This window comes from Pogona vitticeps, chromosome 5 (genome assembly GCF_051106095.1).
Source record: "Pogona vitticeps strain Pit_001003342236 chromosome 5, PviZW2.1, whole genome shotgun sequence".
In the NCBI taxonomy this organism is placed as follows: domain Eukaryota; kingdom Metazoa; phylum Chordata; class Lepidosauria; order Squamata; family Agamidae; genus Pogona; species Pogona vitticeps.
The window spans coordinates 76,913,055-76,938,912 of NC_135787.1; the positions used below are offsets into that span (position 1 = coordinate 76,913,055).

Here is a 25,858-nt window from a genome sequence, read left to right on the forward strand (position 1 = left end):
CCATCCATCCATCCATCCATTCATTCATTGCCCATCTGGCTCCCAAGGCCACTTTGAACGATTTATAAAAAAATAAAACAGCAATGTCAACATAAAATAATATGCACACAAGCATCACAATAATATAAAAATGAAAATAGACATATACTAACCGTTTAAACTTAAAAAGAAAGAAAAGAAAATGCATAGGCAGCAGGTAATTAAAAACATGCAAGATGGTGGAATTGATAGTTCAAGGACTGGAAAGAGCTCTTCATTCTATTGATGTAATATCTGGAAAAGCCTGCTTAAACAGCCAAGTTTTCAAAAGTCACTTAAAAGACCTCAGTGAAGGGACCAGACAAATATTGAGTGGGAGTTTGTTCCGGCCATGAAGTGTGTGACGGCCATGAAGGCCCAGTTTCTGGTTTTCTCTTTCTAAGCCTCTCTTGGAGTTAATGTCCTCAACCATCCAGCCTGGGACAAATGAGTAGGTTGGGCAGATCTCATTGGAAGACATTCTGCCAGGTCCCAAGGTCCCAAACCATTTAGGGCCTTGTGCATTAACGTCATCACCTTGAAGCTGGCATGGAAATGAACAGGTAGCCAATGCAAGGCAGACAGGATGAACCAGCCTGCTAGGAGAGATTATGGTATTTGTTTACTCTCCACAATAATTTGGCCACCATATTTTGGGCCTGCTGAAGTTTCTGTAGTGACCTCATACACGGCCCAATGATGCTTGCACATATCCCAAATTTATGTTTTCCTAACTGCAGCATTATTCCTTTTTGGTTCCTTGCATCAGTACCAATGTTCCCTCTAATTTTCTGTCAATGCTGGCCAGGGCCCTGTCCCATGTTCCCGAAGTTATAGCTGTGATTGGAACCAACAATGGCTATGGGTGCATGGCACCAATGCAGCGCTACACAGCCACATGCCCACACAGATTAGAGGGAATGTTGGTTGGTACCCTTCACTTCAGGGGTGATGAACTACAATTGGATTATCCTCCCAAACAATAGTAGCAGGAGCTCTCTGTGGGCCTGATGGCATCAGATGATGTAGCCTTGCCCCCCAGTGCCATTGTGTTGGAGCTCTTCTACCGGCACTTTCTCCAGGGACTAAGCAGAGGAGGAGGAGAAGGTACAGAGTTGCTTTGGCCAGTGTTTGCTCATGCCAGCTGACAGCATGTTTGGCTTCATTCCTCCTGCCACCTTGTTTTATGCAAAAAAGGGGAAAAGAAGCAAAGCCTGAAAAGGAATCAATGGTATCTCTATACAGTGATCTGAGAGCATAGGCTCCCTCTAGGTAGCCTCCAGATATGGGGCCTGTGGGGAAGAGGATTGCCTAAGGGCTTCTGTGGGCTGAATGAGGAACTTGCATGATTTGGTTAGGCCCTTGAACTGAGTTTTCCATGTTCTTCTAGCTCTTTCTTTTATAATGTCCTGAATAAATGTAATAGCTTTTCACTATGGCTCATTAAGGCTGATTTGCTTCTCTGTGTGCTCAGTCAGTCATTGTGGAAACCTGCTGGGAGAAGGGTCTGTGTTTTTCTATACATCATCTAGTTCCTGGTGGCACTTTGAAAATCTATACTATGGATAGTATAATGGTCTCATTCCTTGCTTCACATCAGAAGCATGGAATTAGGACTTGGGGGTAGGCGTACAGTGCTGCTCATCTTAGTATTGAAATTATTGAGGAAGAAAGTATTGCTTGTGACAGAGTCTGATCAATCTTAGATCTCATGTACAGCTAATGACCCCTATATCAATGGCTACTTTTGCTTTAAAACTAATGAGCAATAGACAATTCTTCTGGGTCAATTTATTATATGTGCAATTCTACTTGTGCTCCTTTTTCTTCAGAATTCAAAGCTTGAATCTGAAAGTGACCTAACTGAGGACAAGAGGACTTTAAAGGAAAGAGTATCACGGGTAGCTCAGTGCTTAGAACGGAAGGAGGAAAAAGCCCGAAGCCGTACAAGAAAGCACCGAAGCTTGATCTGCTTGGATGACATGGGTCAAGATGTTGTTGACTTGCACCAAAAACCCTACAAGGAATCAAAGGCACTGAAGAAAAGTGAGAACAAAACCAGTCAGACTCACCTGGAGTCTGAGAAGCAGCTTCCAGCAAATGTTATTCAAGAACTCCACACTGTCTTGCAGAGGCACAAAGCTTTTCATGAAATGACATAGAAATAATTTTTCAGGTTTATACATCAATTACCTGATTATTCTTGGAAGTGAAATTCATTGTCTATGTACAGGTCATCAAATGTATTTATATGTAAATGTTGGTCTTAAAGAAAAACAGGTGCTATATATTAATCTGAGAGTTTTTATAGTACTGTGTAAGTGTGGTGGCAATACTTGCAACATTTATATATTGCACCAGTCCCATCCTTTGTGTGTCCCAGAACAAAGTTTCCCAGTTTCATTAGCCCAGAAGGAGAGGTTGCTGAAGCAAAACTGCTCAGAGGTTGGGCATCATTGGCTATTAGCTTGAAGTTCAAGATAAGATGACATCAAGGTGAAAAAAGCAACAACTGTTTTCTAACCCTAAGAGGTGGCTATGCTTCCGCCTTCTATTCCTTGTGGCTCTTACATACCTTCTGAGGAGAAAACAAGACCAGAAGAAGCTGCATAGCCAACATGTCTTCCTTACATTTCTGATCCAGGTGGGACATTGAAATAGGATTATCTTTTGAAGGGCCACAGCTAGCTACCTTTTCTCTAGCATACATACAGTGATCTTGTCCAATTATGTATAGAACTAGGTGTGGAATATCTAATCTGAAAAATAAACTGGCTGCTGTTTAATAGGCTAAAATTCAACAACATTTACAGTGTTTCTGCTTCCATATTTAGGTTTCGTGTTGTTTCTTATTACAGGAGTGTGATTCACACCTCGCCTGTTATGGTCAGTGCTATACATTTTGTGGTAACAGAACTGGTGCATGTTTGCTGGAAAGAACACTAGTGTGGCAGCCATAGTCTTGTTTGGACTGATAAATACACCAGAGCTCTGCCATGTTCAGTGGTTAAGCTTGGCACGCTGTTGGTGTTAGGCTCAGGTGCCACTGATGCTGCACTAGCTCATGGATCTAAACACTGGCAGGGGCTCTGGAGTTTCAGATTCAGTGGTCTTCAATGTCCTAAGTGAGGGCGTGTCTCTCTACTTTCTAATGATGCTTGGGCCTGGCATTTCCTCTGCTAGCACCACCTTTTCCTCAGCCTTTAAATACAGGTGACTGACAGACTCCTGCATCTTGACAGGTTTCTTATATCTACCAACATGTACATGAATTTAAATCAGTATGGATGTACTCATTATTTTGAAGACAGGAAGGCCTTGCGTGCTGTGGTCCATGGGGGTCACGAAAAGTCGGACACGACTAAAGGACTAAACAAGAACAACTCATTACTTTAAAGATTTTTCTGTAGTTTACGATAAAGTTGGGATCAATGGGGCCAGATTAATTATTTGTATTTATTTACTTAAATATATGTATATATTTAATACATTTACACTGTAAAATCAAGTCCAGTTTATGGCGACCCTCCCAGGATTTTCAAGGCATTAAGTACTTAGTAGTGGTTTAGCAATGCCTCCTTCTGTGGCTCTCTAGGAGTCTGTAGCTTGCCCAAGGCAGCACAAGTGGGAACATCTGCAACTTGCCCAAAGCAGCAGGACAATAATCCCATCAGTTACATGTTCTCTCGATGGTCTCTGCTCGCCTCTCTCCTAGCAGGCCCAATGGGAATTGAAACCTCTGGTCCAGCAGCTAGCTGCTCCAATCTACTGAGGTATACTAGCTCATATATAGATACCACTTCCCACAGAAATCCCAGAACAGTTCCCAGCAACTCTATAAAACAACCCAGTAAAATAGAATTGGTTGGGAACAACAGGAAATGGTTGGGGAAGGAAGGGTTCATTGGCCAAGGAGAGAATTTTGAATGGTGAAAGCAGAAAGTTAGGTTTTCAACCACAATATAAATTGCATCAGGTTTGGAACATTCTGACATTCTACAGAGTAGAGATTCCACCTGGTAGGTCACATACTAGATGACAGCTTGCTCTCTGCCACTGTGAGGTATGGCAGTAATAGTGGCCTTCTCTGAAAATTATAATGGGTTAGTGTAAGTGATAAATTGAGAAAGGTGTTCTTTGGCTATGGAAAGACAGCTGCTGCAAAGAAGGGGTAGGGACTTTGGGATATTTCCACGCAAAGCCCTTGTTCTGAAAACCTGAATAAGTCTTAGCAATTGCACCAAGGGCCAATATACTAGAATCGTTAACAGATGGTGGATGAAATCTAAAGTGACACTACATGGTGGGACGTGGTGGCGCTGCAGGCTAAACCGCAGAAGCCTGTGCTGCAGGGTCAGAAGACCAAGCAGTCGTAAGATCGAATCCACGCAACGGAGTGAGCTCCCATTGCTTGTCCCAGCTCCCGCCAACCTAGCGGTTCGAAAGCATGCAAATGCAAGTAGATAAATAGGGACCACTTTGGTGGGAAGGTAACAGCGTTCCGTGTCTAAGTCACACTAGCCATGTGACCACGGAAGATTGTCTTAGGACAAACGCTGGCTCTATGGCTTGGAAACGGGGATGAGCACCGCCCCCTAGAGTCGGACACGACTGAACAAAAAAATTGTCAAGGGGAACCTTTACCTTTACCTTACATGTATCCAAGCATTGGGGCATTTTCAGTAGAATTGTCAGCCTTTGTTTTTTTTTTTTTAAAAAATGAAACATTTTATATGAAAAGTTTGAAGCCCCCTTGGAGGTGCATAACTTTGTCATGCACGGCTTTGGAGCCAAACCATTGTTGTTTCTCTTTAAAAAGGCAAACCTTTTTTAAACAAAAGAACTACTGTTCTTAATTATTGCAATTTGAATTCTGAACTGAGATTATTTTATTTTATGTTAATACCATATGTTTTTCCTTACAATTATGCCATGCTAACATAGCCAATAACCCTGTTTGTCTTTTGAATCTCAACATTAACTCACCCAGAACTGCGAACAATTTTACATCTAGCCATTATGAGTAAATTGAGGTTGGTTTGTTCCAGATATGAATAGGTTTAATAGCTTGTTTTCTTTCCAGAGTTGATTTCCAATATGTGCCAATTAAGAGCTAATCATGTTAGTGTTTGAATAGTTTTGCCATTCACATTTACATAGCTCCCTTATTATTGGGGGAAAAACATGTTCCAGAATTGTTAATTCAAGTCTGCCATTATTTTCCTTGACTTAATATTAGCAACAGTCTGTAATCCTAAACACACAATAACCCTCTTTACGTGTTAAGCTTCTTGGTTTGTTAAACATATACAAGGAGGAGAAGCGAACTATTTCTGTCCCCTAGTATTTTTTGACATCCTGTAAGCAGGAAATGTCCTCTTTAGAATGCTACCTTCCACATGTAGAGGATAATGGAGGAGGCAAGCTTAGAGCTCTCTTCATTTTCATTTGTTTAGTTACCACAGAATTGAACAGCTGGAAGTTTCATTAAGAAGTAAATCTTGCTAACTTCTGAGAATTCAAACAAATCTTGCAACATATGTACTACCCCTTCTCCCGGGGAGGGGGGAGGATTCTAAGTGAGCACAGCAGAGCCTTGTTCTCCGCTCATCCTCCCCCATATTATTGTCCCAAGCAATAGTGAGAAACCACTTTCAGGCTGTGGACCAAATTCCATCGGACCAACCTCCAACAGTGGGCAGTACCAAAAGCAAAAATACTGGCTGTTGTAGCTTAAAGCTCCTACTGCCAATAACCAAGTATGAGGAGAGAGAGGCATTTTATGCTGCTGATTTGCAACTACATAGAATGTGTGTTTTGTGGGGGGGACTGTACAAAAACTATGATACATTGGGGGGATTCCAGAGGGACACTTCTGGGTCCAGAGCCTGAGGTTATCCTCCTCTGCAATAGGCTATTGTAACAAGCAGAAAGCATCCTCTATATTCCCTGTGCCCTTCTTTCTCCACTTAGTCATAGCCCATGCCTTAATTGAGTCAGGAAGAAAAAAAGAGCAGACAGGAAAATGGAAAGTTGTACTTCTGTTTTTAATAATCACCTGGTGTAGTTTGGAATGGTGGGTGACTCTTTGCCCTGGGCTTTGTTTATTGAAGTTACCTGATGGAGGTCTCTATTTTTAATAGGGGGGAAAAGGTGATATTTCCAGTAGCAATGAAATAAAACCTTACTCCACGTTCAGTAGTGACACTGAATCTATCCCTTTTTTTAAAAAATCCCTGTGCCCATTAACTGGCAGTAGTGGAGGAAGAGGGCATCTCTACTACTTTTCTCAGTTTCCTAACACCTAGAATTCTGTAAGGGACATGGTTCCAGTGGAAAAAATCATGGGGACTGTTAACAAAAGAGTGTTGAGTTAAAGAAGAATATTGAGAAGTTGGAGTGTTTCCAGAGGAGTGTGAAAGGTTTTGCAAGCCAAGCCTTGAGAAAAACAGTTGAGGTAGCAGAGGTATGTTGAGTCTGGCAAAGAGAAGGCAGTGAGGCAATATGATAGCCTTCTTCAAATACTTGAAGGCCTGTCCAATGGAAGATGGAGTGGGCTTGCTTCGTGCAGCTCCAGAGGGTGGTTCTCAAATTTATGCATTTAAATTCCGGGATATTTAAACTCAACGTTAGGGAAAACTTCATACAATGAGAACTGTTCAACAATGAAATGGGCAGTCTGGTAGAGTGGTGGAGTCTCCAACACTGGAGTTGGTTAAACAGAGGCTGGATGACCACCTGTCAGGGATATATTAGTGGTATCAGGCTGGACTTGATGATCCTTGCAGTTTCTTTCAATCCTAATCTATGATTCTATGACCTGATTTAAGAATAGAAAGGTAAGTACAAAAAGGTTCTTCTTTGTGGCCTCGTTCTCTGGGTTATCCGCTCCTGCGCAGAGCTTCATCAGAAGATTCTAGAGTTTCTGCGGTAGCAATAAACATATTAGAATAAGCCCCTCCCCCATATAAGTACCTTGGAGCCAAGCCTTTCCTTTCAGTTTCTTTCAACCGCTGCGTTGAGAGCCTCATGTTCTTTCTGCTGTGAGTAAAAGAGAAAGAGTTTAATCTTGATTCCTTTTTATTTTATTTTTAATCATTTATCTTTGTTATAATAGATCAAATTCAATAGTACTATTAGTTTTCTTTCCCCCCTCGCTCGGCATTTCAGCCGCAGCATTCCTCCCCCACCCTTCTTTCTTTCTTAAATCGATTTTTCCCACTTTTCATGGCCCCTTTGGGCCCTTTTAAGTACTGTGTGGTCTGCAGTAACAAAATACCACTTTTGGACGGCCACGCTAAGTGCCTCTTTTGTTTGGGAGAAGCATACCAAACCTCCTCCTGCACCCATTGTAAGAACTTCAAGCGCGGAGTCCTCTGATCTCATCGGTCTAGGCTTAATCTCCACCTTTGGGAGCAATCCCTTCAACCAACTAAAATGGCCCAAACTCCATGTAAGGAATTTCTCAAACCAAAGCGATGGAAAAGGCTGTTTCCGAATCTTCAAAACAACATCCATCAGCCACACCATCTCACTCTGATGCTCCACCCACATCGTCAAAGACCTCTAAAATGCACAAGTCGAAACCCTCCATACCAAGATCCTCGGCATCACTAAGCGCCAGAGGTCTACCGAAGCCTCTTCAGCTCCGGAGCCTTCTCCACCTAAAAGAAGCAAACACCATAAACCCAAACCTACAGTCATACCTCAACAACCATCTGAGTCAGTTTCAGTTGGTTCTCCTTCTAATGATGATGGACTCCTGTCTCACCAACCTTGTTCTCAGTCACCGGAATGGGATGACAGAGTCTAACATCCTCTCCCCCCAGCCCGCAACACTCTATTCGAGCAACCTCTCTGTTGTTGCTTTGTCCAATGGAGTCCCTCCCGAACAACTCGACACCATCCCCTATTCAGTGCAATCAGATCGCCCACCGATCCTATGCAGAGACATTAACAACAATCTCACAAGCCACCTGCTACATCATGACTCCATCAGTACTACTTACCTCACCAGAGTCTGACACTGATGCCAACCCACTGTCACCGGCAGAGGATTTTCAGACTTATGCCCAACTTATTATCCGTATGGCTAAGTCCCTTGACCTCCAAATTCACCGTCCATTGACGGAACCAGCCAATCATCTCCATGATCCAATCTCTAAAGACGCATCTACTCCGGTACACATATCAATGTTACCATCCTTGCTCAGTACTGCACAGTGATCCTGGATGAAACCAGCCTCCTCATATACATCGACAATCTCTATAGAGTCAGGAGCCATTTCCCTCAAGAAACAACCAGCTCCAAACTATATTTGTCGAAGCCTCGCAATCGAGATATCTACACCAACAAACACATATACCACCAAATAAGGATAGTTGGAGAATAGATTCCATGGGCAGATAGATGGCTTTACTCCTCTGCAGCCTTCACTATGCGAGTTGATAATTATCAGGGAGCCATGGGAACTTAGCACTTTCTTTGGGACAAGATGTCCACCTTTGTTGAATCTCTACCATAGGATAAGAAAATACTTGCCCAAACCTTCCAACAGGAAGGCTTTTCCATTGCTAAACAACAGATGCTCTCTGCTCAACGCACAGTAGATGCCACAGCTAAGTCTATGGCCACTTCCAGTAGCCCTACGCCGCTACTCTTGGCTCAGAACAGCTGGCCTGGCTGAGGATGCCCGCGCATGCATCGTAGACCTTCCCTTCGATGGGGCAGGCCTCTTTAACGCTAAAACCGATGACATCTTAGAAAATGTACAAAAGAAAAAAAGATCAGCAGCTAGACGTTGGGGAGTTTACCCTTCCTACCAACAACGCCCTCAACAAAATCAATGAAGGCGACCTTATAACTCCTACCAAAATTTCCAACATGACCCTCCAAGACAAACATTTTACACACCTTATTTTTTTAAAAAAAAAAAAAATCAAAGAACCAAACCTCGGCAAAAGCCCATTACTAGGCAAAATGACTGCAAACCCAAACATCACATTTGATGCTCCTTTCACCGAGATCGCAACCCCGCCCATCCACCCTGCCCTCTGGAAACAATTACCTGCCTGGGAATCCTTTACTACGGATACCTAGGTACTATCCATTATCCAAAATGGCTACCACATCCATTTCTTCGAACTCCCTCCAACAAGTCACATCATCACTCCACCTTCACAAACTCTGCAAGAGAATTTACTTCTCAAAGACGCCATACAACCAGTCTCTCAACACAATGGTTTCTCTCTCGCGCTATTTCACCATCCCCCCAAAAGATGGAGAACTTCGCCCAATCTTAGATGTAAGAGAATTGAACAAATACATCATCACCACAAAATTCTGTATGGTTACTCTAGAATCAGTTCTTCCTGTACTTCCAAAAATTGACTGGTTTACGGTCATAGACCTCAGGGTCTATACTTCCATATTTCAATACATCCTGCACACAGAAAATTCCTTCGTTTTCAACTAGGATTACAAGTCTACCAGTTCAAAAGGCTCCACTTTGGCCTTACAACAGCTCCAAGAGTGTTCACCAAATGCATGGCACTGGTAGCCAGCTAACTCAGACTTCAAAACTTTCTCATCTTTCCATATATCGACGACTGGCTCCTCGTAGCACACTTCCGTTGCAAAGCTCAACTAGACCAATTTTGCCCTCACCCTCCTTTGCGATCTCGGTCTTGCAGGCAATGAACAAAAATCAAATTTAAAATTTGCAAAGATTGGCCATTATATAGACGCACTTACAGATTCCATATAGGCCCGCACCTTTTTCCCTACAGACAAGAGACAAAATCTGATCACCTTGCATCAAGGTTTCAGTCCTCATGCCATGATACCCACCTTAACAGTACAACGTGTTCTAGGCACCATGGCCTCTATGACGTCAGTTGTATAACATGCGTCTAAGAATGAGATCCCTCCAATCTTAGTTTCTTGTCCTTTTCGATCCATTGACAGACCCTCCTCACACTCTCTTAAGGGCCACTCCAGAACTTCCCACACAGCTTCAATGGTGGTGTTTTCCTCTCAACCTTTCTTTTGGATGGCCTTTCCAACTATGTCCACAAATAATGTGACAAACCCAGACCTACTGGGATCTATCACACAGTTACTAAGCTGCCACCAACCATTCCCTATAATAAGTCACACAGACCAGGGATGGATTTTTAAACAACAAAAAGAATAAAGTTTATTTTAAATACACACAGGGAAAAATAAGCAATCAGGTGAATAAAATAAAGTAACGTGGCTTATTTTCACACACACCAGCATACAGTTTGGTTCACCTAGAACCTTTAACTTAAAGCACAGACCCTGAACCCATCAGTTCTGGCTAACCAACAGACCCCTGAACCTTTCAGGTTGGTACTCTGACACACAGTAGTACCCTGTCAGACACACAGACTCCCACAACAGCTTCTTCTTCCCCAGCTGCTGCTTCGTCCCTCCCAGTGTCTCACAGTCTGTCTCAGCATCTACTCTTCACCACACAGGCATCACATATTTATACAGTACAGCCCCTCCTCCTGATGTCCCGCCTTCCACTCCCCATAGGATGGAACTTTCCCTCCAAACCCATGACAGACAGGTAACATCAGTGCTGTTATGTAACACCTCCCCTCTTTATAAGTTGTTTTGTAGGGGGAAAGCTAAGGTGCTTTTCACCAAAAAAACAACCTGTATAAAACATACAACAACAGTTATACATACCCTATAATACTTACATATACTTACACTCCAAGTTAAACATAGCAAATAGGCATTTCAAACATTTACCATATGCATTACATCAATTTTACCTTTATTAATACAAACCAATTTAAAACCAGGTACATTTTAACTTTTTGTCTTCATTATATACATATAGTCCATGTTCTTTCGCCGTCTTCAGTCTTCAGGTCTTCTTGATAAGGCGTCAGCAACACAGTTCACTGACCCTCTGACCACCTTCACCTCAAAGTCATAGTCCTGTAAGTTCAAAGCCCACCTCATAAGTTTGCTACTGTGGGTCTTCATCGTCTTTAACCATTGCAATGGTGAATGGTCAGTGCACAGAATAAAATGTCTTCCCCAGATGTAAGGCTTGGCCTTCTGGATCGCGTAGACTATGGCCAAACACTCCTTCTCCACGGTTGCCAAATGTCTCTCACCTTTTTGAAGTTTCCTACTCAGGTAGGACACCGGATGTTGGTCACCATTCTCATCCTCCTGGCACAGAACTGCTCCTACCCCGCTGTTAGACGCGTCGGTGTAGATGATAAACTCCCGGTCGAAGTCTGGAGCACGCAGGACAGGATAGTTGATTAACGCCTCCTTCAACCTCTGGAACGCCGCCTCACAGTCGCTGGTCCACGGGATGCGGTCATCAGCCTTCTTCCTCGTCAGATCGGTCAGCGGAGCCGCAATCTCGCTAAACCTCGGGATGAACTTTCTGTAGTAGCCCACCAACCCAAGAAATGATTTGACTTTTCTCTTGGTGGTGGGTCTAGGCCAATCTCGAACAGCTTCTATTTTGGCCTCCAGGGGTTTTATCATTCCTCCCCCTACCATGTGACCTAAGTATTTTATTTCTGGGCTACCCAGCTGACACTTGCTGGCCTTTACTGTTAGCCCTGCTGCACTTAACCTCTGCAGCACTAACTCCAGGTGTATCAGGTGATCTTCCCAGGTATTACTGAAGATCCCTATGTCGTCAATGTAGGCCACTGTAAAGTCACTGAGCCCTGCCAAGGTCTGGTCCATCAGCCTTTGGAATGTGGCTGGTGCATTTCTGAGACCAAAGCTCAGGACTCGAAACTCATAGAGACCAAAAGGGCTGCAAAAGGCAGTTTTTTCTTGATCCCTGGGATCAATTCTTAATTGCCAATATCCCTTTACCAGGTCCAATGATGAGATGAACCGACAACCCCCTATGGTTTCAATCAGGTTGTCTAGCCTGGGCATTGGGTAGGCATCAGGAGTGGTTACACGGTTTAATTTCCTGTAATCGACACAAAACCTAATGCTCCCATCAGGCTTGTCCACAAGGACTATCGGAGAGGACCAAGGACTAGAAGAGGGGACGATTATGTTCTCCCTCAGCATCTCGTCCAGCTCCTTCCGCACCTTGTCCCTATAGGGTCCCGTTACTCGGTATGGGGATACTGCCTGCGGGGGTGCATCCCCTGTATGGATCCGATGCATCACTCCCTTCACTATCCCCGGCTTGTTAGAAAACACCTGTTGATATTTTCTAAGCAGCATTTTTAGTTCTTGCTGCTGGTCTTGGGTGAGTGCAGGACTAATCTTTACCTCCTCTGGGTTGTATTTTACTTCCCCTCTACCCTCCCAGAAGGGTAATTCCGCTTCCTCACTCTCAGCTGCTTTTATCGCGAATAAAACCCTCTGTTCCCCTCTGTAGTAGGGTTTTAGGGCATTCACATGAACCACCCTCCTTGCTTGGTTCTCCTCCTGCTCTATTAGGTAGTTCAGGTCTGACATCTTGGAAATGACCCTATATGGTCCTGCCCATTTGAGCTGCAGTTTATTCTCTCTGCAGGGCCTAAGCCAAAGCACTTCCTCCCCTGGGTCAAAGTGCCTCTCTCTAGCTTTGTGGTCATACCATGTTTTCTGTCTGACCTTCTGAGCTTGCAGGTTTTCTGCTGCCAGCTCTAGATTTCTCCTTAGGTCATTCATCAAGGTGTCTATGTAAGTCACAACGTCTTGTGGGTCATCCTGGGTGATCTGCTCCCAATTTTGTTTGATCAAATCAAGGGGCCCTTTCACCCCTAAGTGTGCAGCAGACATGTCAGAGTGACCCCTTTGTAAGATCATGGGGCGATACTTTTCAGGTACCACCAGCTGACTTCTGATCCCATCTCCCCCTTTTGAGATATTCCTCAGGGTTTCTCTATATAAAATCCCCTTTTTCTCCAGCAATCTCACTGGGGTTTCAGGTGTTAGCTGGGCGTCAGTCACCTGTTCAAAACACTTTTGGAGAGTGGCGTCTGCCTTTTGCTCCTGTCCAAATCTGCTGTCTGTGGTTAAGGTTTCCACCACAGCTTCTGAACTCCCCTCTGCTTCCGCCTCTGGCTCATCATTACCCCCCTGAACTGTCCCCGTGGTGGCTTGTGAGCGTGTAATCACTAGCACCCTTTTCACATGTTCAGCCAGGTCATTTCCCACGAGCACGGCTGCTGGCAGAGTAGATGAAATCGCTATCCGCCAATCTCCCCTCCAGCCTTGAAAGTTGACAGGTACCTCTGCTACTGGCAGAGAGATTACCTGCCCCTCAATACCTGCTACCTTTATGCTCTCATTTGGGATTATAAACTCCCGGGGAATGATATCGGGATGGCACAGGGTTACCTGGGAACAAGTGTCCCGCAGCCCCCTATACTGACGGTCAAGTATTCCTACGTCCACCCCGGCTGTCTCAAACAACTGAGAATCTGTTTTTATCAGCAAGCAGCGCTTTACCTCCACAAGAGGACCATTTTCCTCAGCCTGCTCAGCATAGGTAGCTGTTCCAGACTGAGTGGCCATGGCAACAGGCTCCCTCTGTGACACTGAGCCTTGCTCTTGCTGGACACAGAACACAGCTTTTGGCTTGGTCCCACTAGAATTCTGAGGCACCATTCCTTTTAGCTGCTTCAATTTCTCACACTCTGAGATCAGATGACCCTTTCCCTGACAGAAATAGCATTTTCTGGTGTATTTTGATTCTCTCTCCTCTTGTTTGGGTTTTCCCTCCAAATTCTGAGGGCTTGGTTTCATGCCTGAGGGCTTCCCTTCACCATGGGCCCCTCCCCCTTGCTGGCTTTTCCCTGGTCCCTGAGAGTACTTGCTGTAGGTTTCTTTGGGTTTACCTACAGATTTCCCCTCACCCAAGGGCTTTCTTATTTGGGAGATAAAATCCGCGATTTCTGCGGCTGCTGCCACAGATTTCGGTTTCCTTTCCCTCACCTGGAATTTCAATTCCCCATGCAGAACTGAATAGAACTGTTCCAGGGCTATCAAGTCTTTAAGCTGTTCATAGGTCTCTGTTCCCTCCTGCGACAGCCATTTCTCAAGCAGCCTCACCAATTGGGCCCCCACTTGGGTAAAAGTCTGTTCTGGCTTCTTGGTGAGGGACCTGAACCTTTGTCTCAGCTGCTCTGCATTTATCCCATGTCTTGCAAACACCAGTTTTTTAAACTCTGCGAAATCTTTCATCCGTTCCTCAGGCATCTCGGCATAAACCTCAGCCAGGCTACCACTGATTAAAGACCGCATGATGGTCATCTTCTCAGTTTCCCTCACTGAGAAGTCCACAAACGCTCTTTCCACTAAGGAAAAGAACACCTCGGGACAATCTCCCTTGTGGTACACAGGGAATTTCTTCAGGTCAGCCTTAGACAGTTGGCCCCCCTCAGAATCCCTATTATTATTATTGTTCTGGTTCATCAGTTCCAATCTCTTTAATTCAAACGCCATTCTCTCTCTCTCTAATTCAAATTGCCGCTGTTTCTCTCTTTCCCTTTCCTCCATTTCCCTCACCCTCAGTTCATGCTGTTGGGCTATGAGTATTTTTCTGAGTTCTGGGTCTTGCTCTCCTGTGCTGTCACCTTGCACTGAGCCAAATTCATCCTCAGAACCTTGGTCAATCTGGGGGTCTTTCACTTCACTCATGTCTGCTATCTTGCTTCGAGTCAAGGGCATAATCCCCCCTCAGAACAGGCTGCTTTAAAAAGTCAAGCCTCAAAATAAAACGACCACTTTTTTCCTTTTCGCCTCAGAACCAGCTCTCCCTAGAGATTGCTGCTGTTCTTCAGCACTACTTGCAACAGTATCGAGTCAGAGCCTACCCCCCTCTGCTGGGCCTCTCAGCTGGCAAGCTAGCTCGCTGTTGCTACGCAGTTTTGCCTCAGCGTTTTCCCGCCAAAATCAGGCTGCCTCAGAGCACCTTAATCTAAGTCTCCCCAGTTGGCACGTTCTTCTACTAGCGCACCTCCCCGTGAGGTACACCTAGAAGATTACCTACGCGCCTCAGACTGTCCCTGACTAGACCCCCCTTGCTCTGGGCACACTTGCCAAGGCTTTGCTGGACCGCTGGACAACTGGACCAGTCGTATCCCACACGCTGGACACCAATCAATGTGACAAACCCAGACCTACTGGGATCTATCACACAGTTACTAAGCTGCCACCAACCATTCCCTATAATAAGTCACACAGACCAGGGATGGATTTTTAAACAACAAAAAGAATAAAGTTTATTTTAAATACACACAGGGAAAAATAAGCAATCAGGTGAATAAAATAAAGTAACGTGGCTTATTTTCACACACACCAGCATACAGTTTGGTTCACCTAGAACCTTTAACTTAAAGCACAGACCCTGAACCCATCAGTTCTGGCTAACCAACAGACCCCTGAACCTTTCAGGTTGGTACTCTGACACACAGTAGTACCCTGTCAGACACACAGACTCCCACAACAGCTTCTTCTTCCCCAGCTGCTGCTTCGTCCCTCCCAGTGTCTCACAGTCTGTCTCAGCATCTACTCTTCACCACACAGGCATCACATATTTATACAGTACAGCCCCTCCTCCTGATGTCCCGCCTTCCACTCCCCATAGGATGGAACTTTCCCTCCAAACCCATGACAGACAGGTAACATCAGTGCTGTTATGTAACAATAGTCACCACCGACGCCAGCCTCACTGGCTGGGGAGCACACTGCAGATCCTTCCAAAGTCATGTCAAAAGGTCTCACAGAGAGAAATTGCTCCATGTAAATAAATTTGAGCTACTGGCGGTTATAAAGGCCTGCAAAGCCTTCAGGAATCTTCTTGTTGGCAAAATGGTACAGATTGCCAACAACACCAATGTACTATATCTTCAAACAAGGCGGCACCCACTCTCCAAGTCTCCTCTACTTAGCGGTCTACTTATGGGAGTGGTCTGTCACATCACATCTGTCTCACAGCCCTACACATAGCTGGCCATGACAACGACCTCGCAGACTTGCTCAGCTGCACGAATTCCCAAGCTCACAAATGGAAACTAGACCAGTCAGTTTTTTGCCATCTTTGCAAGAAATGGGGCACACCAACTCTTTGCCTCCCATGCAGATTGGAAATGCAAATGATACTGCTCCAAGGCCAGTGAGCACTCCCAAGCGAGCACTCCTAAGGGGACACGTTTGTTGGCCATTAGCCAAAAACCCTCACTTACCTTTTTCCGCCATTCCCACTCCTCCACAAGGTTGTGGTTTGCCTTCAACAAAACAAAACCAATGCCATCATGATAGTTCCTTGGTGACCAAGACAGCCATGGTTCCCAGTCCTCCACAATCTATCATCAGACATCCACCATCTCCCCCACCTGCCACACCTCCTCACAAAGAACAACTCCCAAGTCCGCCACCTGGACTTACCTGTTCTGCAGCTGGCAGCATGGAGGATTCTCCCTAATGAATGTTCTCCAGCAAGCTAAAAAACCTTCCACCAGGAAAGCCTACCTATATAAATGGAAAAAATTTAAATCATTCACTGAATCGTCCTCATTACCTTCTTTCAATCCATCACTCGCCACTGTTCTCCGTTTCTTACTCCATCTCAAGTCCAATGGCTTTTCCATCTCATCCCTAAGAATGTACCTTTCTGCAATAGTTTCTTATTAACCTCCACATTCTAGAACAGCTAATTTCTTCAGACAGCCAACACTAAAACGTTTTCTTAAAGGTCTTTCTCATATGTACCCAGATACTCTACCACCTTCTCCACAATGGTCACTAACCCTGGTTCTGAAACAACTTACCAAAGCTCCTTTCAAGTCTTTAGCTACAACTGATCTACAACTCCTCATCTTTAAAACAGCTTTCCTTGTAGCTATCACTTCAGCTTGCCGAGCCAGCAACTTAGCAGCTCTGCATTCCAACTAACCTTACTTACAGTTTTCCCCCGATAAGTTCCTTCTTCCCAAAGTTGTCTCTCAATTTCATCTCTCCCAACTGATTGTTCTTCCTTCATTCTTCCCATCACCTTCTTCATATCAAGAAAGACTTCTATGTATGTTGGACATCAGACGACCCCTTGCCTTCTATCTCCAATGTAGACTATCACCTTATCTTTTCATAAGTCATCAGCTACCTACTAAAGGTTGTCAGGTACCTTCCTAGATGATATCTAGATGGGTCGCCTCAACCATTCACTTGGCATACCAACTTGCTCAACAACCAGTCCCTAGAGTGATTCGCCCTCACTCCACTAGGGCAGTGACAGCTTCTACAGCTTTTCTTCGTGGTGTACCACTTCCAGACACCTGCGCTTCTGCCACTAGGGCACAGCTATCCACTTTTATCCATCATTATAGATTTGACTTCTGGCAGAAGTCTGATGCGGCCTTTGGACATGCTGGTCTAGCCTCTACCTTGGTGTGGCATCCTGCCTCTGGCTAATTGTTATAAGCCACCCAGAGACTTTTGGGTAGAGTGGGCAGCATTTAAGTTAAATAAAATAAACAAACAAATCAATAAGTCAGCTTACTAGTCACCCAGGGTGTGATTCACAGAGGTCATGAAGAATAATGACAGGTTACCCACCTGTAATTGTAGTTCCTTGAGTGGACCTCTGTGATTCACACATCCTGCCCAACCTCCCCTCTGTCATGCCACTCTGCTTACTACTAAGCAGCGGTTGATACAACTGAAGGGAGAGGCTTGGCACCAAGATATTTATATGGGGGAGGGGCTTACTCTAATGTGTTTATTGCTACCGCGAAGTTCTAGAATCTTCTGATGAGGCTCCGCACAGGCGCAGATAAGCTAAGATGTGAATCACAGAGGTCTACTCGAAGAACTACAATAGCAGGTGGGTAACCTGTCATTCTTTAAAAATCCAGATAGGAGAGAACCTTGGGCATGTTCCAGTGACAACTTTATGTGTGCCAGGCAGCCACAGCAAGGGGCCAAAAATATGGTCAAGAAGGCACTTTTCTCCCAAAGAGCCTATGTGTCAGAGAAGGACAAGGATGGCATCAGCAGTTAGGCCGACAGTGTCAGCCTGGGGAGAAGCTGCTGCTTTTGTGGTTTGGAAAGATATTGATGAAGAACACCAGACATTGCCTTTCATATACATACCATGCAGCTCTGTCATATTCAAGCAAAGGTCTAACCCCAGCCCCTATTCCCAGAAAATCTCTCCTGCGCAAAGCAGCATGACAGTTGGTGGAAACATCCCTTCAAGTGTCTATCTGTCTTATAGGCCACCTTTCTCCTGATAAGGGAACTCAAGGCTCAGAGTATGAAAAAGAACAGAATTTAAAACATAATAAGTTATACATTTTAAAAAATCCATAAAACTGATTAAAATACATTTAATGTTTTCAAATATGTAAAACGTTAAAAATATCTTTTTACTCTCATGCACATCTGACATAAGTGAGGAAGAGACTGAGGAGACTCAGGTGGGTACTGTTTCAGAAGAATTTGACACTGAAATCATCCCTGCCCCTCCAGCTGCATTTTCCTAACACCAGAACTAGTGGTGATGACACATTATTAGTAGACTTGCTGAACCATGAATTGCCCCCCCCCGTGACCCGATGAACAACTAATCAATTCGTCATTGGTTGGGCCTTTTTAATTTTTCCAAAATTTTTGGTGTTTTTCTTCCTCTTGCTATGCTATGCTGCAGGATGGGTGTAGCAAAAAGAGGGAAAGCAGGGATCAAAGCGATCGTGCAGCCACAGCTATGGGTTTGCTTTGATCCCTTTCCCCTCCTCTTGCTATGCCCTGTGGAGCTTAGCAAGAGGAAGGAAAGCAGGGATCAAAGGGCTGCATGATCACTTTGATCCCTGCTTTCCTGCAGGGCTTAGCCAAAGGAGGGGGAAAAGGATAAAAACAATCAAGCAGCTTTGACAGTACAATTGCTTTGATCCCTGCTTTTTTCCCCTAAACCACAGGGCTTAGCAAGAAGAGGGAAAGCAGGAATCAAAGCTACCACACAGCTGCAACTTCTGGATTGCTTTGATCCCTTTTCCCCTCCTCTTGTTAAGACCCACAGGATTTAGCAAGATGAGGGAAGCAGGGATCAAAGCAATCCTACAGCACTTTGATCCCTTTCCCCCTCTTATTAAGCCCCCAAAGGGAAAACCCCTCTCTGCCTATGCCCCCGAAGAACAGCTGATCCACAGGGGCATAAGGAAATAGAGAACAAATGGACAAATATATTCATTGCTCTATATTCATTGGGGTCTCTGGACCGCAAAAATATGAAGCAATGGATATCTGGTGAATCAGGGATATTTAACGAATATCCTGATTAATTTTTATATTCATCCCTATGGCTAATTATTAGCAATCTGGTGGAGTGATGGATTCTCCAACATTGGAGACGTTTGAACAGAGATTAGCAATCTCTGTTAAGAACAGGAACAAGGATAGAGATTAGCAATTCATGTTAGGAACATACAGTCAGAAACTGGAGCTCCCAAGAAGTTAATAATCTGGAAGTATTTTCAACACTGTACAACAGATGCTGGCATGGCTGAGTGCATGCACTGCAAGAAGGTGCTCAAGTGTGAGTAGGTCCTGGGCCACCTGTTATGTCAGACCCACCTCTCAATAAGTTCCAGGCCACCCTGAAAATGCTTGAAGAGTGCAGGAAAAGGCCTTCTTGGAGAGAGGAGAGCCCTGACTGACCAGCCATTCTCTCTGGTGGACAACACTGGTTTCTATTGGTTTGTGGCACTGGCATCTCATTACCAATTGCCATCGCAAATGCCCGTTAGCTGCAGGATGCTGCCAAATTTATATTGAGAAGTCAGGTGACTGCTACAGCAGCAGTTGGCCAGTGCATAGGTGCTACATTTTACAAGTGATATTTAGAGTAGCCTAGATGCAAAACATACTTGTGTCATCTTGAGAGGACAATAGTATGAAGTGGGGGCATAAGGCATAAGACATTACCCAAGGCAGGATAGAGGTGGGGCCTGTTGAATGTGGCTGTGATGAAGAGCAGCCATACATCTCTGAGGGAAATGCTGCATATCTCATATAAATGAATGGGCCAGAAAAGTGGCAGGGCATTTTCCCCATGGTATCCGGGATTTGTGGGAGAACTGGTAATGTATTATTGCAACAGAGGCAAGAAAAATGGGCATAGCCATTGCACCACCTAATCCAGAATGTGGCAGTTTGATGGAATTCCAATTTCTACCTGCTTGAAAGTGTGGAGCAGCAAAGGGCACTGGAAACTTCCATTGCTGTAGCTGCTCCTCTGGGCAGAGAAGAATGGGACTATGACTGTGACATTATAAGTCAAGTGGCTTATGCCCTCCAACTTTGAGTGTGTAGCACAGTTCCTTAGGGAGGAGCCAGCCATCTTTGGCCAATGTTTCAGGGCTTGAAGGGCATAATGAGGGGGCAGTCTAGGTGGCGGGTGGGGAGGATTCCATAGAGGGAGAACACCTTTTTTTTGCTTAAAGTGGTGGCCGTGGCCTCAAGCTAAAGAACCTCCATGTGGCATTCATCCTTGTGCCCCTTGCCTGACCCTCCAAACACAGAGCACATGAAGGCAAACTACTACTGTACTCCTTTTTACCTCACTGCCACCAGTTGATCACTAAATCAACATTACTTCTGGAAGGATGAAGATGCAGGTCCAACCTTCACTGTCTTTTAAATAAAATGTTTTTATTGATTACAGATGTTATTATTAATCATAGGTAACTTCTATTATCATCAGTCACAACCTTCTATTTGTTATTACAGTTCTTATTCACTTTTCACCCTAATCAGACATCAGATATCCCAAAATACCACACCCTTATCTCTTTCTCCACTCTCTCATCTCTCCTCTCTGACTCTTACTGATGTCTTTCACTCTCTGACTCCGCCTCTTTATTACATATTTCTCGGCTCTGCCTCTCAGCAACATTAGCCTACAACATGAATATTCATAACTACTTAACATAATATGGGTGAACGCTACACTCCACTACAGGTTTGCCTCCTTGTGGAAGGAGGAGGAGTATGTTCAACAACCCTCTTGGACCAACCCCTGTCTCCTTGTAATGTGAAATTGTGAAACTCTCTTTTTGTTGCATTCCTGTGTTTGCCTAAGTACAAACAGTGACCTTGTTATTTGGGTGATATGAGCTTTCTTTCCCCCTCCTCCTCACCCATATCCTGAGGAGTATGTGTCGGTGTCGTATATGCACAATGAATGCTCATGTCTGCTATGTGGCTATGATGGCTTCTTTTGCATGGTGGCTCTTATATATGGTACTGAAAGGTACCAGAATTAATTTCTTGACATTAACCTGTCTTTGATATAATTTCAATTAACCAGGGACAAAGAGATCCAATATATTTTTGTTTTATTTTTAGTTGAAAAGAAGCAAAAGTAAATGGATGCAGCTCCGTCCGCCAGAATAAATGGAGGAGAGGCGTAAGGTGCCTATACAGATTTTATAAGTTCAGATGAAAAGGAGAGAGCAGAGGAGGGGTCACTGGTGCCTAGACTCTTGGCCGTAATTCTTCTCTGCACACTAGACGTGGGCTATTTGTATTAGTATCCCTGTGGATACGAATATGAATAGTGGCACCGCATGTACCACAGAGGCCCATTCACTCCCCTCAGAACTGTCTTGTTCACTCACTGTTCACAAAATGGGGCTCAGCTCTGTTCTTGTGCTAATCATGGAAGGAGCCCAGCCACCTCTTCCTCACCTCCCCATGCAGCTTGCACTCATCAGCTGAGAGGGGAGACTCTCTGTCCCACCTCCGCACTGCAGTGGTCAGCTGCATGGGGAGGTAGAGGAAGAGCCAATTGGGCTCCTTTTGCGACACGCAACAATGGAGCCAAGTGCTGCTCTGCGAATGGTGAGTGAATGTGTCATTTCTGGGGGATGGAATGGGCCTCCGTGGCACCTGTGGTACTGCTATTTGTATTTGTATCCCCAGGGATATGACTATGAATAACCCATGTCTACTGCACATTCCTGGCACATCTGTGTGGCTCAAAATCTCATATGTGCTGGTGCAATGAATTGACAAACTATGTCACTACAACTGAGGACACATACAGTCCTGTCAAGTTCACAGTGCCTTCGTCTGAGGACAAGAGTCACTCTCCTTTGTACTATGAAATTTATGGGGTCATTCTCATTTACCAAGGGGCAAATTTAAATCTGGGCTATGCAGTTACAGACTGCAGGTGAGAGCTCACATGACTGAATTGACACAGAAAATTTCCTCTACATAGAAAATAAGCATGTGAGAAAAAAGCACTGTAGCCAGCCTATGACCTGGCATATCAACCAAGACATGTGTGAAGGATTCTTTTTTGGGAGGAAACCTTCCTCCACATGAGCCCCTCCTCCAAATCTAAAATAGAACAGCCCAGGTACTGATTTCATTGTCTTACTAAGAACTATCTCTGCCCCTATAGGTAAAGGTTCCCCTTGACAATTTTTCCAGTTGTGTCCAATTCTAGGCGGTGGTGCTCATCTCCGTTTCCAACCCATTGAGCTAGCGTTTTGTCCACAGACAATCCTCCATGGTCTCGTGGCCAGTGTGACTAGACATGGAACGCTGTTTACCTTCCCACACAGGTGGTACCTATTTATCTACTTGCATTTTTTGCATTTTGCATGCTTCCGAACTGCTAGGTTGGCGGGAGCTGGTACAGGTAGATTAAACAGTGGGAAATGCAAAGGCAGATAAAGGGCTGAATGGATGAGACAGAAGAAAGAGATTTGGTTCCAGCTGTGTCTGCTTTTGTTCACAAGCAGGAAACAAGCAAGGTAATTTGGTTTGGTCTAGACTTATGTTCCAGCCCCTGAAGGTTATGATGTAGCACATCAAGCATGTTATAATTGAACTGTAGGGAAACAAATTAAAATTGTAATGAACTCTGTTCCTTTTGGAAGTAAAATTAGGTACATCATTACCAGCACTGGTAGAGTTCTTGATATTATGGTCTAATCAGCACTTAATAGCCCACTCTCTGCTGCTCTAATTTCATGTAATTAATGTGCATGAAAAATGAACCATGTAAGAGCTTTTCATTTCTATACTGTGTGTCGGATAAGGTAAGGACACTAATTCACATGATAGACTCTTCTCCCTTCTAGGTCCTTCACTCCAAGATATGGACATAGAATAACAAAAAAAAAATCCCATTTTAGACTAGGTTTGATTAAATTCATGCAACAATAGCTCTGCAGAGTGAACAGGAATTCAGTCATAATAACACATTCAGCTCCTGATTTTATCAATACAGTTTAATAAACCTATTACCAAATATTGTTTTGAATATTGACTTGCATTCCCTTCTTTCCCAAGTATTATTTACTTATTTCTTTGGGATCACTGATATAAATAGCAGCCTGCAGAGTTACAGATCCCAGCCAGTTTGAAATCACATAGCCAGCCTGGATGGCTGGCAGGAATTAAAATTGACCTCATTTACAATGGATACCTGGATGGCATCATCATCATCATCTTTAAAAAATAGTGGTGCTCCCTTCAGTGGTGAAAAAGTGATTTCTGTCACTTGTCTACCTTGTACTGAACATGATTTGTATTGTGATTGGTCAATGAAAGGTAAACACCATCTTAATTTACAATTCTGAATTCTAAGACATGTACCTTTGAGAAAATCACCTGTTGGGGGACAGAAAACAAAGATTAATTGTAGGGTATACACATTGCTTTTAATATCTAGTTTGCCCCAGATGTCTGTGTTTGTAACTCAGCTCACTCCTCATTTCAAGCACAGTCAATGCTTCCTGAACTTACTCTGTTTTGGCCTTACAAAATCACCATATTGGCTGTGTGATACTACAGGAAGATAGAGTGCTCTTTTATGATTAAAATTATTGTGAACATTTTCATCCTATATTCCATACTGGTTCAGCTTTTCTATGGCCTTAATTCAGAGAAAGTTAATTACACCTAAGTCTGATTAGCCTTGGGTGTATTTGATCAATGGTCCCTATTTAGCTCTGTCTGAATTTCTTATTTCCTAACGTTGCCCTCCTTTCTCTTTCTTCCCCCCGCCACACACAGCCTCTGATTCCCACTTCTATTATCTTCATTATATACAGTGGTGCCCCGTATAGCGAGGTTAATCCGTTCCGGATTAACCCTCGCTATACGGAATCATCGATACCTTTGTTACTTACTCGTTCACCGAGGATTCCAGGTGCCGGCAGCCATTTTCGCGCCTTCGCTAAGCGAGGGCAGGGCGCGAAAACGGCTGCCAGCAGCCATTTCCGGGCTTCCGGCGGCCATTTTGGAACCGCCGATCAGCTGTTTGGCGGCTCCAAAATGGCTGCCGCAATACCCGATCTTCGCAATGCGGGTTTTCCCCATTGCGAAGATCGGGTATGCTTCCGTATAGCGATCCCGAAAAAGGGATCGCTATACGGAAACATCGCTATACAGTGCACTCGTTAAGCGAGGCACCACTGTATACTGTATCCCTTTCTCCCCCTTGCTTCCACCTCCTCTCTCCTTCCAACAACCCTGCTTTGACAGATGACATCCAAGTGAGTGACCTGCAGCACCTCACAATCCCCCCACCCCCGTGGACGGATCCACTTCTATCATCAATAGAGCGAGGCAATGTAAATCATAGAATCATAGAAAAGTGAAGTTGGAAGGGGCCTACAAGGCCATCAAGGCCAACCCCCTGCTCAGTGCAGGAATACAATTAAAGCATATCTGCCAAGTTTTTCTCACCAACTCTTGAGGCAACTGGTTCCACTGTCGTACTGCTCTAACGATTAGGAAGTTTTTCCTGATATGAGGCATTTCATATTCAGCTAAAATCTGGCTTCCCTTAAATTGAGCCCATTGTTACATGTCCTGCACTTTGAGATGATCAAGAACAGATCTTGCCCCTCCTCTGTATGACAGCCTTTCAAGTATTTGAAAAGTGCTATCACATCACCTCTCAGTCGTCTTTTCTCAAGACTAAACATGCCCAAGTCTTTCAGCCTTTCCTCATAAGACTTGGTTTCCAGCCCCCTGATAATCCTTGTCACAATCCTCTGAATTCGTTCCAAATTGTTAGCATTCTTCTTGAAGCGTGGTGTCCAGAACTGGACACAATACTCAAGGTGAGGCCTAACCAGTGCTGAATAGAGGGGCTCATGGGATTTGGAAACTATACTTCTATTAATGCATCCTAAAATAGCATTAGCCTTTTGTGTAGCCACACCACACTGTTGGCTCATATTTAGCTTGTGATCTACGACAATTCCAAGATCCTTCTCGCTTGTAGTTTTGCTGAGCCTGGTATCCCCCATCTTGTAACATAGGCCAGAGGTTTGCAGTAGAAAGATATTTTAGTAACAAAAACTAACTATTTAAGTTAGTTCTTTTAAATACAAATGCTACTCTCTCTTTTCTTCAGAAACCTTTATTGGCATTACTACAAATGCTACTCTTTAAAATATAATGGCAATGGATTATTTATTTAAAATATTTTTATCCCACCTTTCCCTTTGAAAAGGCAGCTTACAACAATGAAAGACAATATTTGCAGTTGAAAACAACGAGTAGACAACATAAATTAATGCAATTAAGAGACAATATTTAAAATTATATAGCATAATTAATATTTTTCTCTTTTTTTGAATGTAGCCTGCAAGTCAGAAGTATCAAGGCTATGTTAATTTTCTTTATACATAGCATCCCACCCTCTTGGAAATAGTATTATGATGCTCCATTATTGGATTTTCTGCTTGGCGTGCTAACAAGGATGACTCATCAGTCATTCCACTCGAGATTTAGAAGCCAGCAGCATAGATAATTTTATAGTCAAATGGAGAATTAGTACATCTGAGCATTGGT

The 25,858-nt window shown here is 44.1% G+C and overlaps 1 protein-coding gene and 1 long non-coding RNA gene across 4 annotated transcripts in view; one reads left to right on the forward strand and one right to left on the reverse strand.

The window, feature by feature from the left end:
* Positions 1–2,822, forward strand: part of ARAP2 (ArfGAP with RhoGAP domain, ankyrin repeat and PH domain 2) — a 189,704-nt gene extending 186,882 nt beyond the window's left edge. For 2 of the 3 annotated variants that reach the window (XR_013545518.1, XM_073001120.2), the window contains one exon: positions 1,851–2,822. Coding sequence is in view for 2 of the 3 variants with exons in the window: in XM_073001120.2 (XP_072857221.2) it covers positions 1,851–2,180 (330 nt within the window). In the remaining variant the exon portion in view is untranslated. The remainder of the gene's footprint in view (positions 1–1,850) is intronic. The other variant, XM_073001122.2, reaches the window with a different exon arrangement.
* Positions 2,823–4,745: 1,923 nt separating this feature from the next.
* On the reverse strand, positions 4,746–16,512 carry LOC144589427 (uncharacterized). The gene is made up of 2 exons (XR_013545520.1): positions 16,427–16,512; positions 4,746–7,059 (listed from the first exon to the last, which is right to left on the reverse strand). It is a non-coding gene; the product is annotated as an uncharacterized LOC144589427 (long non-coding RNA).
* Between the last annotated feature and the right edge of the window lie 9,346 nt (positions 16,513–25,858).